We start from the raw sequence: 15708 nt of genomic DNA, 5'->3' as shown, positions 1-15708 counted from the left end.
GTCCTTCATCAGACCTTGCTTAAGAACCTGACTTCACCTCTTACAGTCACAGCGGTGCCGTCTAAGATGGAGTCAAAGTACAGGACGATTCCACCCAAGGGTTTTGAGAAGGCTCAACTCTCCCACCAGTCCCTACTGGTCGAGTCTGCGCTCAAAAAGACGCAACCCTCCCGTGTTTCTGCGGCGGTCCCGCCCGGCAGGGAGGGTCGGACCCTTGACAAGTTTGGTCGTCGCCTCTATGCGAATTCCTTCATGGCAACCAGGGTCTTAAATTATGCCTTTACCTTTTCATCCTATCTGCGTGGCATGGTAAAGGATCTGCCCCAATATCGTGAAGCCTTGCCAGACTCCCGCAAGGAAGGGTTCGACAGGTTTATGTCCAACCTGTCTCAATTGCGTTTGTACCTTTTTCATGCGGTGTACGATACGTTTGAGCTGGTATCGAGGGTGTCGGCCTTTGCGGTAGCTATGCGCCGGTTGGCGTGGCTACGCACCCTCGATATGGACCCAAACCTGCAAGAACGCCTTGCGGACTTACCTTGCGTGGGGTCCGAATTATTTGACGAATCCCTAGAGGCGGCGACCAAACGGCTCTCGGAACAGGAGCGCTCGTTGGCCTCCTTGGTCCGTCCGAAACCTCGAGCCACGCCGCAGAAACCCTTCCGGCCTCCCCCGAGGCGGTACCCTCAAAAGTCGACCCCGGCTTTTTCTAGGCCACCGCCTCGGCGCCCCCCTCGACAGGGCAGAGGGGGACAAACCAAAACTCCAGCGCAGGGTCCTGCCAAGCCAGCGCCGTCCTTTTGACAGGCTAGGCGGATGGGGCCGGCCCCCCTCCGCGATCGCGCCGGACCCCCTTCCCATAGGGGGTCGACTCTGGGCCTTTTACGCAGCCTGGACCAAGATAACATCCGACGCTTGGGTGCTCCGGACCGTCTCCGAGGGCTATTCTCTCAACTTTTGCTCTGCGCCGCCGGAACAGGCACCGGGGGCTTGCCCATACAATCGGACCCAGCTCCCCATCCTCATGGCTGAGGCCAGGGCCTTGTTGAGGCTTCGGGCGGTGGAACCTGTACCCCCCGACCAGCGGGGGCGGGGGTTTTACTCCCGTTACTTTTTGGTCCCAAAAAAGACCGGGGACTTGCGTCCCATTCTAGACCTCAGGAAGCTCAACAAGTTCCTGGTCCGGGAGAAGTTCTGGATGTTGTCACTTCCGATATTGTATCCTCTCTTGGAGGAGGGGGACTGGATGTGCTCCCTGGACCTGAAGGAAGCGTACACCCATGTTCCGGTGCATCCCGCCTTCCGCAAATTCTTACGGTTCCAGGTGAGCGAGCTACACCTGCAGTACAGGGTCCTCCCCTTCGGCCTGGCTTCGTCCCCTCGAGTCTTCACGAAATGTATGGTGGTAGTCGCTGCAGCCCTGAGGTCTCGGGGGCTTCAGGTCTTCCCTTACCTGGACGATTGGCTGATCAAGGCCCCGACCAGGGAAGGGGTTATCTCAGCGACCCTACAGTCTATCGCCTTCCTTCAACGACTGGGGTTCGAAGTGAACTTCCCCAAGTCACAGTTATGCCCGACCCAATCACTTCAGTTTATAGGCGCAGTGCTGGACACTGTTCGCCTCCGTTCATTCCTCCCTCCTCCTCGGTTGGAGGCTTTGGTTCGGTTGGGCTGTCTGATCTCTCAGCTACCGGTGGTGTCGGCTCAGCGCATGATGATGCTTCTGGGCCACATGGCTTCTACGGTCCACGTCACTCCGTTCGCCAGACTGCGCATGAGAATTCCTCAGTGGACTCTGGCCTCTCAGTGGCGCCAAGAGTGCGATCCTGTCTCTTCTCGCATAACGGTGACTCCTTCTTTGAGACGCTCGCTCCGTTGGTGGACCGACTCTTCGAATCTTTCCGGGGGTTTGCTCTTTCTCGTCCCTCCACATCGCAAGGTTCTGACCACGGACTCCTCGGAGTACGCGTGGGGGGCCCACCTCGACGGTCTGCGGACCCAGGGCCTGTGGTCGGTGGAGGACCGACGCTGTCACATCAATGTGTTGGAGCTTCACGCCATCTTTCTGGCGGCTCGAGCATTCTGCCACCTGCTCCGCGATCAGGTAGTCCTCGTGCGAACGGACAACCAGGTGGCCATGTATTATGTGAACAAGCAAGGTGGGACAGGCTCTTGGTCCCTTTGCCGGGAAGCTCTGCGCCTTTGGGAATGGGCGATCTCCCAGAACATCTTCCTACAGGCGGTCTATATCCAGGGGGAACAGAACTTGGCAGACAAACTCAGTCGGCTTCTCCAGCCGCACGAGTGGTCACTCAACTCCAGAGTCCTGCGCGAGGTCTTCGACCGCTGGGGGACTCCACAGGTGGATCTGTTTGCCTCCCCGGAGACTCGCAAACTACCCCTGTATTGTTCTCGGATGTACTCCCCGGACCGTCTGGAAGCGGACGCCTTTCTTCTCGACTGGGGAGGGAGGTTCCTTTATGCGTTTCCTCCTTTTCCCCTGATCCTGAGGACGTTGGTTCGTCTCAAATCATCCAGAGCCACTATGATTCTCATTGCGCCTCGGTGGCCTCGTCAACACTGGTTCTCCCTGCTTCTTCAACTCAGTGTCAGGGAGCCTCTGCTTCTGCCTGTGTTTCCCTCTCTGCTATCTCAGAGTCGGGGTTCGCTGTTGCATCCCAATCTTCAGTCGTTACACCTGACCGCTTGGTTACTTTCCCCTTGACTTCGGTTCCGGTTTCTCAGTCGGTGCGGGAAGTTTTGGAAGCCTCGCGCAAGGTCTCGACCAGGCTTTGTTATTCCCAGAAGTGGACCAGGTTTTCCTCCTGGTGTTCCTCGCGTCATCTGGATCCGGATTCGGTCCCGGTGTCTTCGGTACTGGACTATTTGTTACATTTGTCTAATTCCGGCCTGAAGACGACATCTGTCCGGGTACATCTCAGTGCCATTTCGGCTTTCCATCGGCACTTGGACGGACGTTCTCTTTCGCTTCATCCTCTGGTGACGCGTTTCATGAAGGGTCTAATCAATGTTTGTCCCCCTCTGAAGCCTCCTCCTGTCGTTTGGGATTTGAATGTTGTCTTAGCTCAACTGATGAAACATCCCTTTGAGCCTATCGACAAGTCTCTCCTGAAATTTCTTACTTGGATGGTGGTATTTCTGATTGCCCTCACATCTGCTCGACGGATTAGTGAGTTGCAAGCTTTGGTTGCGGATCCGCCTTTCACGGTGTTCCATCATGACAAGGTGGTTCTCCGCACCCATCCTAAATTTTTACCTAAAGTTGTGTCTGATATCCACCTCAATCAGTCCTTCCTGTGTTCTTTCCTAAGCCCTACTCCCATCCTGGCGAGACGGCGCTCCACACGCTTGACTGTAAGAGGGCGTTGGCATTTTATCTCCAACGTACCAGGTCTCATAGGAAGGTTCCTCAATTGTTTTTGTCCTTTGATCCTAATCGTTTAGGACATCCTGTTTCCAAGCGCACCTTGTCCAACTGGTTGGCTGCTTGTATTTCTTTTTGCTATGCTCAGGCTGGTCTTACGTTCCCGGGTCGAGTCACGGGGCATAAGGTCCGGGCGATGGCAGCTTCGGTTGCTTTCCTCCGATCTACTCCTATGGAGGATATATGTAAAGCTGCCACTTGGTCTTCGGTTCATACATTCACCTCCCACTACTGTCTGGACACTTTGTCCAGAAGCGACGGCCGGTTTGGCCAGTCGGTGTTACGTAATCTGTTTTCCTAATTGCCATCCTCCCACCTGCCCTTTTTTGGTTGGCTTGGAGGTCACCCACATGTGAGAATATGCTGCCTGCTTGTCCTGGGATAAAGCACAGTTACTTACCGTAACAGGTGTTATCCAGGGACAGCAGGCAGATATTCTCACAACCCGCCCGCCTCCCCGAGGATGGCTTCTTTGCTAGTTATGGAACCGAGGACCACGATGTGGGATGCGCCCTCTAGTGGGCAAGAAGGCATGCACATGCGTGGTGCAGTGTAGCAAACTTGAAACTTCAATCAAGTTTGCTTGAAAAGCTGTCCGCGCTGGGGCTCCGTAGATGACGTCACCCACATGTGAGAATATCTGCCTGCTGTCCCTGGATAACACCTGTTACGGTAAGTAACTGTGCTATGTGTGTGTGTGTGTGTGTGTGTATATATATATATATATATATATATATATATAGCCCTACATCTCCAGAGGAGTATAAATTAAGTTTATTGGCATTACAAGTATCACAGATTCAGAATTCTGACCTTGCATCATGACCTAGATGATGAATTGGTGGTACGGACTGGGAAATGTATGAAAAGCTCACTAAAATGAGTTAAAAAGCCTTTTGGACTGACCTGTATTTGAAAGAGAGAGGAAAGTCAACTTTTGCATTTGCTCTCTAGTTGAATGTTTTAGCAGAGGGTCTCTCTGGTAATGACCCTTCCTATACCACCCAAGCTGAAAGAGAAATGGGATGGGACTTGATATACCACCTTGCTGTTCAAACAACCAAAGCTTTTTACATATTGTACTTGGGACAATGGAGGGTTAAGTGACTTGCTCAGCGTCACACAAGTTACAAAGAGCTGCAGTGGGAATCAAAGCCAGTTCTGTCACTAATACCCCTCTGTGTTAAATGTAATACTTTAAAAAGGAGACCGGTGGTGGGTGTTCTTTATCTACACTTGTCTCTGACTAATCAATACTTATTCTATAAGGGGAGTGGCCTCAGATCCCCATGCGCTGTCAGCCAGTTAACTATACAGCCACACTAGAAAGGGAAACAACCTCATCAGCCCTTCTTCCCCTCCTACCTGGCGTTCTGTTAAAGCTATAATTCAAAAAACTTAGCTCTGGCAGGGATGATGATTGTTCAGTTATCAAGTTCAATCAGCTGTTCAAATGATTCCTTCCTGTTATCCTTGCTGGTCCGTTCCCACGGACATTTAACACAGAGGGGTATTAGTGACAGTATTTAGATTGATCTCTCAGCATCCTGCGTATATTATTGGATTTACAAAATCAAAGCCAGTTCCCCAGGTTCTCAGGCCACTTCACTAGCCACTAGGCAAGCGACCTGTGATGACATTACTGTTCTGCAGGAAACACTTATAACATGGCAAAATATATAATGACAAAAGACTTATTGGATATTGCCAGTGGTATCCAGAAACTTGGTGAAAACTCTGCCCTTTGTGCAGAGCAAAGAAAGTGTTTGCCTTGTATGAAGGAGCCTACATGGATTCCCACCTTTACCTTTCAGCCCCTACAAAAATGTATCAGTCACAAAGATCGCCAGTTTGTATGTTCTTCACTTAGCTGCAGAGTCAGTGACCCTGTTCTTCTCTTACAGTGGTGGGGGTGTCAGCAGTCAGGAAAACCGCTATGTAGGATTTGGGAACACTGTCACCCCTCCGAAGAAAGATGATGATTTTATTAACAATGCCATGAGCTCTCTGTACTCGGTAAGGTGATGACACTCTCTAGGATTCTTTATAACCAGGTTCTTTGGGGGGGGGGGGTTTCTTCATTATTTTGTACCTGTTTGGCTCTCCATTCTCACTGCAGTTGCTCTTTTCTAAGAGCGAGAAGCACTATCCCTGGCGCTACCAGCAATACAGTTTCATGATTAGCTTGCTCCTATCCCCAGGGCTGTTCTTCCCTTGTGTCCTCCACAGTCCTTCTCATACAGGGACCTAGGATGCTCCTGCACCTTGAACTTATGGAGATTTTAAAAGACACTGAAATTATTTGTAGACGACTTCATGTTTATTATATTGTTGTGTCTGGTTTGAAGGTTTCTGGGAGAATGTAGAGTGCCCTCATGTGGTCAGAACTCAGAATACTGGAGGAAGCTCTCCCTGTGAAATTCCATTTTCAGCAGAGAAAAAGTATTTATGAACTTTGAAGTAGAATATTAGCAAAAGATCTTAGTTACATTGAATGATAGGATGCCATCTCCTAGGATAATTCTTTCTAAATCCTGTGCACTGATTGAGTACTTTACTACTAAAAGATATATATTTATTTGGAGAAGAGGTAACCTATAAACCACAGAGCAGCCTCACCCAGAAACAATGGGATGTTTTTTTGTTAAATGACTGTTCATGTAATGGCCAGAGTTGTATATTTACCCTGCCTGGAGTCATGTTACACTGAAAGAAGATTGGTTGATTTCCTGTTTTAAAACTAAAATACATTTATCCCAGGACAAGCAGGCAGCATATTCTTGACTGATGGGTGACGGCACCGACGGAGCCCCGATACGGACAATTTTAGAGTGATTGCACTCTAAGAACTTTAGAAAGTTCTAGCTAGGCCGCACCGCGCGTGCGCGAGTGCCTTCCCGCCCGACAGAGGTGCGCGGTCCCCAGTTTTCTTAATTCCGCGGAGCTAAGAAGACGCGTGTTTCCAACGGCTGTTGGAAGATTTTTCTCTTATTACTTGCCTTCCCGCTCGCGCGTATTTTTCTCTTCATATTTTATTTTCCTTCTTTTTTATTTACCGTTTGTGTAAAAAAAAAAAATAAATAAAATTGTTTTATTTTTCATTTTTTTCGATCTGCCTCGGCGGGGCCTGTTGGCACCATCGAAGCCTCGGGCTTTGATTTTGCTACAGCAGTTTTTCCCTTCATGCCCCCGTCACCGGGTTTCAAAAAGTGTCAGCGGTGTGCACGCCCTATCTCCCTCTCCGACCCGCACAAGTGGTGCCTCCAGTGTCTGGGTCCGGACCATAGGGCTGAAACCTGCACCCGCTGTAGTTCTTTACAAAAAAAGAACATTAAAAAATCGTCAAATTCAACAGCGGATCCTTTTCGGTACCGCTATGGAAGTTACACCTCCAAATCGACTTCCTCCAAATCGACTCCGACTGTCTCGGCACCGCAAGATACATCGCCGGTGTCGACTCCTGTAGGTAAGCCGGCTAAGAAGCCTTCCCCTACTGTTCTAGGCCCGCCAGTTGAGCATGCAGTGAGCCAAGTCCTGCAGACTGAGCGCCGGCCCCGTAAGCGCTCCGCTCCCATTGAAGTCACTGCCTCGTCATCGGCATCGACTTCACCCGAGCGTCGAGCGGCACCGAAGGTACCGAGCAAGAAAAAACCGGTACCGGTGCCATCGGGACCAACGTTGGATGAGCGCATTGCCTCTATCCTCCAGGTCCAGCTTAAGGAGCAACTCCAACACTTGCTCCCGGCTCTGTTGACTCCGAACCTTCCAGTATCGGTACCGACTGAGCCTTCGGTGCCGACTGTCGATCAGCCTCTTTTATTGACATCGACTTTTTCGGCACCGCACAAATCTTTATCCATGCCTGTTCTGTCAGCGGAACCGAAGCGGCGTTACACTCCTACGGTTTCTGACCCCGTTCTCTGAACCCCGTACCGTACTACACTCCCCAGGTACCGTCTCCACCCGTTAAGGTAAATCGGTACGCAAGACTAAGCATACTGAAACATCTACTCCACTTTCCCAGGGCCGTTTCCAATCGGTACGGGACCCTGACTTGTGGGACGACTCGGATGATCCCCTCGGTACCGAGGAAGATTATTCATCCGATGAGGATGATCCATCGGTGCAGGATCCTGCTGCTAAGCCAGAGCACTCCTCCTTCACCAAATTTTTAAAGGAGATGTCAGACACCCTTTCTATTCCCTTAGAGTCTGACTCTAAAAAATCCAAGGCATTTCTGGATGCTTTGGATTTTGACCAACCTCCTAAAGAGTTTTTAAAGTTGCCCCTCCATGACATCTTGAGGGAAACTTTTTATAAGAATCTGGAAACTCCTTTGACGATTCCAGGAGCCCCAAGAAAACTGGAATCTCTGTATAAAGTGATCCCAATTCCAGGATTTGACAAACACCAACTTCCCCATGAATCTCTGCTGGTGGAGTCAACCCTGAAAAAATCTGCAGGAGCTAGTGTATACGCCTCTGTCCCTCCTGGCAGAGAAGGAAAGGCCATGGATAAATTTGGGAAACGCCTTTACCAAAATGCGATGTTGGCCAACCGTTCAGGTAATTACGCATTCCACTTCTCTTTTTACCTGAAGCATCTCATTCAACAGGTGACCTCTTTTCAAAAGTATATTCCGGACCGTAAACTTCCTGCTTTTCAGCAATGTACCTCTAGTCTTTTGCAACTCAGGAAGTTTATGGTCCGTTCAATTTATGATACTTTTGAACTGACGTCACGGGCTACTGCTATGTCTGTGGCAATGAGAAGGTTGGCATGGCTACGTGTCTCAGACCTGGATGTAAACCACCAGGACCGGCTTGCCAATGCGCCCTGCCTAGGGGATGAGCTGTTTGGGGAGTCCATGGATACCACCACGCAAAAGCTCTCCGCCCATGAAACTAGGTGGGACACCTTGTTGAAAAACAAGAAGAAACCTCCTCCTCCTCGTCCATTCAGGCAACAATCTTCATATCAAAGGAGGTTTTCGGTTCGACCGGCTCAGCCTCATCCCCCTCAACATCGCAGACAGCGTCAACAGCAGCAACAGGCCCATCAGCAACAACAGCCTACGGTAAAGCCTGCTCCTCAACCTAAGCCGACACAGCCCTTTTGACTCTCTTCTCCAGGGCATTGCCAGTCTTCCTCCCTCCTGTCCTCTACCTCAGCCCATAGGAGGTCGACTCCATGTTTTTCTTTCTCGCTGGGAAGCAATCACCTCCGACCAGTGGGTACTTGCTATCATCGCCCACGGCTACTCCCTAAACTTTCAGACTCCTCCACCATTAATTCTGCCAAAAGAGTCTGCTTCCAACAAGGCTCAGTCCCTCCTCCTCGCTCAGGAGGTTCAATCCCTCCTTCTTCTCAATGCCATCGAACCAGTTCCTCAAGACCAGCAAGGCCTGGGATTTTATTCCCGGTACTTTCTCGTACCCAAAAAGACCGGAGATCTCAGACCAATATTAGATCTTAGGGATCTCAACAAATGTCTGGTCAAGGAGAAGTTCAAGATGTTATCTCTTGCCACCCTATACCCTCTTCTCTCTCAGGAAGACTGGCTATGTTCCCTCGATCTCAAGGAGGCATATACTCACATTCCAATTCATCTGACGTCCATACAATATCTTCGCTTCCTTGTCAAACAACATCATTACCAATACAAGGTGTTACCCTTCGGCCTAGCCTCCTCTCCCAGGGTATTCACCAAATGTCTGATTGTGGTCGCAGCTTATCTCCGCTCCCACAACTTTCAAGTCTTCCCTTATCTGGACGACTGGCTCATCAAGGCTCCTTCTCCTCGGGCCGTTCACATAGCCACCAATCAGACCATTCACTTCCTTCGACTGTTGGGGTTCGAAACCAATCTACCCAAGTCGCACCTCATTCCAACTCAGCGACTTCAATTCATTGGAGTCATTCTGGATACTATTCGGATGAGGGCGTTTCTTCCTCCAAACCGCCTTCACACCATCCTTCATCTCTGTCAGCAGGTGTTCCAGCAAACTTCCATCTCTGCAAATCACATGATGGTGCTCTTGGGACACATGGCCTCCACAGTACATGTCACACCCTTCGCACGTCTCCACCTGCGTACTCCTCAATGGACCTTAGCGACCCAGTGGTCCCAAGCGACGGATCCTTGTTCACAACTCATATCTGTGACCTCGTCTCTTCGACAGTCGCTTCTTTGGTGGTTGACATCCTCAAATCTATCCAGAGGTCTGCTGTTCCATCTACCTCCTCATCAACTGGTCATCACCACGGATTCCTCCCCCTATGCATGGGGAGCTCACTTGAACGAGTTCCAAACTCAGGGGTTTTGGACCACCCAGGAAAAGAAACACCACATCAATTTCCTGGAACTCAGAGCGATGTTTTACGCCCTCAAAGCTTTTCAACATCTTCTTTTTCCTCAGGTACTAATCATTTGCACAGACAACCAAGTTGCAATGTACTACATCAACAAACAGGGAGGGACGGGATCCCGTCCCTTGTGTCAGGAAGCTCAAAGGATTTGGACCTGGGCGACTGCTTGTCACCTATTCCTGAAGGCAGTCTACATCCAAGGGGAACAGAATTGCTTAGCAGACAATCTCAGCAGAATTCTTCAACCTCACGAATGGACTCTCGACCCCTCGACTCTCCAGTCTATTTTCTCTTAATGGGGCACACCTCAAGTGGATCTTTTTGCAGCTCCCCACAACCATCAACTGCCCCTGTTTTGCTCCAGACTTTAGTCTCCTCACTGTCTGGAACCCGATGCATTTCTCCTGGATTGGACCAATCTCTTCCTTTATGCATTCCCTCCTCTTCCGCTCATGCTGCGCACATTATTCAAGCTCAAGAGGGAACAACCACCATGATTCTCATCGCTCCACGGTGGCCCAGACAGCATTGGTTCCCCCTTCTGCTTCAACTCAGTTCCAGGGAACCCATACCTCTTCCACTGTTTCCTTCACTACTTACACAGCATCAGCAAACGCTACTTCAACCCAGCTTACAGTCTCTGCACCTGACAGCTTGGTATCTCTCGGGCTGACTTCGGCTCACGCTCTCCTTTCTCAGCCTGTCCGTTCTATTATTGATGCCTCCAGGAAACCGTCTACTCTTCAATGTTACCAACAAAAGTGGTCTCGGTTTTCTTCCTGGTGCCTGTTACATCACCATAATCCCATGTCTACAGCAGTGGGACTGGTGTTGGACTATCTTTTGTCCTTATCTGACTCTGGTCTTAAATTCTCTTCGATAAGAGTTCACCTTAGTGCTATTGCAGCTTTTCATGAGCCGATTCATGGAAAACCCCTCTCAGCTCATCCCTTAGTTTCAAGGTTCATGAAGGGCCTTTTCAATGTGAAGCCACCTCTTAAGGCCCCTCCTGTTGTATGGGATCTTAATGTGGTTCTTTCTGCGTTAATGAAGCCTACTTTTGAGCCTTTGGCCACAACGCATTTTAAATTTCTAACTTGGAAAGTGGTCTTTCTGATAGCTCTCACTTCTGCCAGGAGGGTCAGTGAGCTCCATGCACTGGTGGCTGATCCACCTTTCACTGTTTTTCACCATGATAAGGTCGTCCTCCGTACACATCCAAAATTCCTTCCTAAGGTTGTGTCTGAGTTTCATCTTAACCAATCCATCGTTCTACCTGTTTTTTTCCCAAAGCCTCATTCTAATCCAGGTGAACAGGCTTTGCATACCTTGGATTGTAAACATGCTCTGGCTTACTATCTTGATCGCACCAAACCTCACAGATCATCTCCTCAACTGTTTTTGTCCTTTGATCCTAACAAGTTGGGTCATCCTGTATCTAAACGCACTCTGTCCAATTGGCTTGCTGCTTGCGTTTCATTCTGTTATGCTCAGTCGGGCCTGACACTGGAAGGTTCTGTCACGGGCCACAAGATTAGAGCTATGGCAGCGTCTGTAGCTTTCCTCCGTTCCACTCCTATTGAGGAAATCTGCAAGGCTGCTACTTGGTCCTCAGTTCATACTTTTACTTCTCACTATTGTCTGGATGCATTCTCCAGACGGGATGGACACTTCGGCCAATCTGTTTTAGAAAATTTGTTTTCCTAATGGCCAACCTTCCCTCCATCCCTCTTTTTGTTAGCTTGGAGGTCACCCATCAGTCAAGAATATGCTGCCTGCTTGTCCTGGGATAAAGCACAGTTACTTACCGTAACAGGTGTTATCCAGGGACAGCAGGCAGATATTCTTGCGTCCCTCCCACCTCCCCGGGTTGGCTTCTTAGCTGGCTTATCCTAACTCGGGACCGCGCGCCTCTGTCGGGCGGGAAGGCACTCGCGCACGCGTGGTGCGGCCTAGCTAGAACTTTCTAAAGTTCTTAGAGTGCAATCACTCTAAAATTGTCCGTACCGTGGCTCCGTCGGTGCCGTCACCCATCAGTCAAGAATATCTGCCTGCTGTCCCTGGATAACACCTGTTACGGTAAGTAACTGTGCTAAATGGCATGGGAAATACTACAGTGGCGCTATTTAATGTTTACGCCCCTAATTCGAACCAAAATGAATATTTTAAGACTCTACAACAATTGATTCTTCCACTGGCTGCATCTAATTTAGTAGTGGCTGGGGATTTCAATGCTGTCATGGATCCTTTGATGGACAAAAATCCTAGTAAAATCATGAAATCATTGGGATTAGAGAACTTAGTACAATCTTGTGAGTTAAAGGATGTTTGGCACTTACTTCATTTTGATGGTCAGGAATTTACTTTTTGTTCACATGTTCATAAGTCCTTCTCAAGAATAGATTATATTTTTGTTTCCAATCAATTGAAACATCAGCTAACACAAGCTGCCATTGATCCAATTATTTTATCGGATCATGGGGGAGTGTGGATTGATCTTAAACTTATGGATCAAGATACTAATAGACCAATATGGAGATTTGATAATACATTGCTTGCAGATTCAACATTTTGTGAAGATTTTCAATTAAAAATGAATGATTGTTTCCAAATTAATAATACAGAAGAAATCTCTATGGAAACCTTATGGGATGCTTTTAAAGCAACTATGAGAGGTCAAATTATTTTTTATTCGGCTTATCTTTAAAAAACAGATCAAAAGACAATTTTCTAATTTGGAAAAAGAAATTAAAATTTTGGAATCCAAATTAATTGACAAATGGGAACATTCAACGTTACAGGACGTCTTAAAAGCTAAAGGTAAATATAATGAGATTTCATCTAAATTGGTAAGGAAATATTTATTTGCTCAACAAGCTTTGTATTATGGAAACTCAAATAAGGCAGGAAGAATATTGGCAAATTATCTTAAAGCGAAAAAAAGGAAAACAAAATAATTGGCATTAAAGATGAGAATGGGGTTATATGTTCTCAAATTGAGCCTACCACTGTATTCTTCTGAGCCTTATATAGATAAAGAAAAAGATGGTTTAGAGTTTTTAAAATTAATGGAAGGACCTACAATTCCCGAACATATAAAGAGAAGTTTGGAAGAGCCAATATCATTAAAAGAATTAGGAACAGCATTGAAGTCCCTTAGAGTTGGATCTGCTCCAGGTGGTGATGTTTATACGGTAGAGTTTTATAAAGCTTTTCAAAATACCCTATTGCCTTATCTATTAAATTTATATCAGACTCAACTAATGAAAGTTTGTATTACAGGCACTATGGCGGAATCTTTAACTATAGTTTTACCTAAGCCAAATAAAGATCCCACTTTGGTATCAAATTATAGGCCAATTTCTTTAATTAATGTAGATGGTAAACTTTTGGCTAAGATGTTTGCTATACGCTTGACGAAAGCTCTCCCTTTTATTATAGGTATGCACCAAACAGGATTTGTTGCTCAAAGACATTCCTCAAATAATACCAGTTTGGCTTTTCATAAGTTATATTTAACAAAAGCCATGGAAGATCCGGCCTTTTTTGTGTCCTTGGATGCAGAGAAGGCCTTTGATCGAGTGGAATGGACCTTTTTATATCAAGCAATGGAATGGTTTGGTATTGGTTCAGGATTTATTCAAATGATTCAAACATTGTATAGCTCTCCTGCTGCTAGGTTGTATATTAATAATACTTTTTCAGAACGCTTTAGATTGCAGAGGGGGGTTAGACAAGGTTGTCCTTTATCTCCTCTACTTTTTGATATTGTTTTGGAACCCTTGTTATTAGCTATTCAACAAGCGAGGGAGATACAAGGTATTCCTCGTTCAGATCGAGAATATAAAGTATCTACATATGCAGATGATATTCTGCTTCATTTGAGAAATCCGGAAACGACCATTCCATGTTTACTGGATTTGATTGAGAAATTTGGAAAATTCTCAGGATATAAGATAAATTGGAGTAAATCTGAAGTTCTTCCGTTAAATGTACACTGTACAAAAGGATTGTTTGACTCCTTTTCTTTTGTATGGAAGGAAGATGGGCTAAAATATTTAGGAATTTGGATTAAAAGTACGCTAGATGATACAATGAAAGTAAATGAAAAATTTGTATTGCAGAAGGTAACAGAAATGTGTGAGCAATGGAATCCTCTACATTTATCTTGGTGGGAGAGAGTACAAACTGTTAAAATGATGATCTTACTTGTGGTTTGTTACCAAATGGGAATGATACCAGTTTTTTTCAAGGGGTCTTTTTATAAAAAGTTGAATAGTATTCTAACAAAATTTATTTGGCTAGGTAAAATTGCTAGAATTGCTTTAGTGTCTCTACAAAAACCAATTAAGGAGGGTGGGGTAAATTTTCCTAACTTTTATAGGTATCATCAAGCCTATATTTTTTGCCAAGGTATGTATTGGGTCCTCCCAGAGCCCAATGAAAATATCCCGGACTGGTTTTGGTTAGAATGGAGACTCATGTTTCCTTTGCGACTAGGTCATGTACTTAGTATCAAAATGCCAAGGTTATATAATAGAATATTTGTTGATACATGGAAAACTTTAGAAACATAGAAATTGACGGCAGAAATTGACGTTATGTAAATAGTCTAACTCCTATTCCGATAAATAAAACAACAAATCAAACGATTTGGCTTAACTCCAAGATCAAAATTGGCAGTTTTAAAATCATCTGGAAGCATTGGATGAGGGCAGGAATACGTACATTGGAAGATCTAATGGTAAGATGCTTGAGTTTTCACAATTGCAACATAAATTTGGCCTCAACAAATCACAAAGTTTTAGATGGTTGCAGTTGAAGCAGGCCATTCAGGCGGGGTTCCCTGAATGGAAAAATCTAAATAATCAATTTAGTTTGGAATTCTTATGCTTTCAGGTAGATTTCATGAGACACCAGGCTGCTCAATGGTATAAATTTATATCTGGATTTGTTAATAAAAAAACAAAAACTGGTCTTCGATACATTTGGAGCATTGAGATTAGGCATGAAATTAATGCGTCTCAATGGTCACGAATTTGGACTTGGAGGATGAGATGTACAGTGTCTGCATCTATGAGACAAACTTGGTTTTTTCTTCTTCATAGAACTTTTTGGACCCCTGTTTGTTTGCAAAAATTAGATAGCTCTAAGTCTAATAGATGCTGGCACTGTCATCTTGAGCCTGGGACATTAGATCATCTTTTATTCTATTGTCCATTTATATTATTATTTTGAAAATCAATTTGGCCTCAAATAAATAGGATGCTGGAAAATCCAGTGGCCTTGAAATATGATACTATTTTATTTGGCACGTTAATGAGAGCAAAGAGTCAGATTACTTCAAAAAACAATAAGCTTTTATTTATTTTGACTGGAGTTGCCATCCAACAGATTACATTCAATTGGAAAGATCATAGCAGATTAAATTACAGCTTCTGGTGGAATTCAGTTTGTCATATATATAAAATGGAAAGAACAATAGCAACAAAACAAAGAGAAAAGGGAGGTCCCAACCTAATCTGCAGTAAAAACCAACCGAGAGCAAACAAAACAAAACTGCAGATCTGTACAGGACGTAGGCAAAATTTATTGTGACAAGATAAATATATGTAAACAATAGCAACACAGAGAGGATATTTTGGTAAATTTCAGGAGGTGTAGGGACCATTAACAGATTTCTGTAATGAGTAATAAACATTTTCCCAAAGATAAAATAATTGTAATGATGGGATGGAGGTGGGTGGGTAATATTTTAGAAAATAGTTTGAGGTATAAAAATATATGAATATGTTTGGAATATTAGGGTTGGACATATGTAAGGAATAGGGAGGGATCTCAGATCTGGTATTAAGAGTTGTAATTAGGAATATTATTAATAATACAATGAATTT

The 15708-nt window shown here is 45.9% G+C and overlaps 1 protein-coding gene across 2 annotated transcripts in view; it reads left to right on the top strand.

The window, feature by feature from the left end:
• The window catches only part of ARFGAP1 (ADP ribosylation factor GTPase activating protein 1), a 156385-nt gene that overhangs the window by 74248 nt on the left and 66429 nt on the right, over window positions 1-15708 (top strand). For both annotated transcript variants that reach the window (XM_033963314.1, XM_033963313.1), the window contains exon 7: window positions 5350-5461. In XM_033963314.1, the coding sequence (XP_033819205.1) occupies window positions 5350-5461 (112 nt within the window). The remainder of the gene's footprint in view (window positions 1-5349; window positions 5462-15708) is intronic.

This window comes from Geotrypetes seraphini, chromosome 11 (genome assembly GCF_902459505.1).
Source record: "Geotrypetes seraphini chromosome 11, aGeoSer1.1, whole genome shotgun sequence".
NCBI classification, from domain to species: Eukaryota; Metazoa; Chordata; class Amphibia; order Gymnophiona; family Dermophiidae; genus Geotrypetes; species Geotrypetes seraphini.
This window is presented reverse-complemented; position numbering and strand designations above follow the sequence as displayed.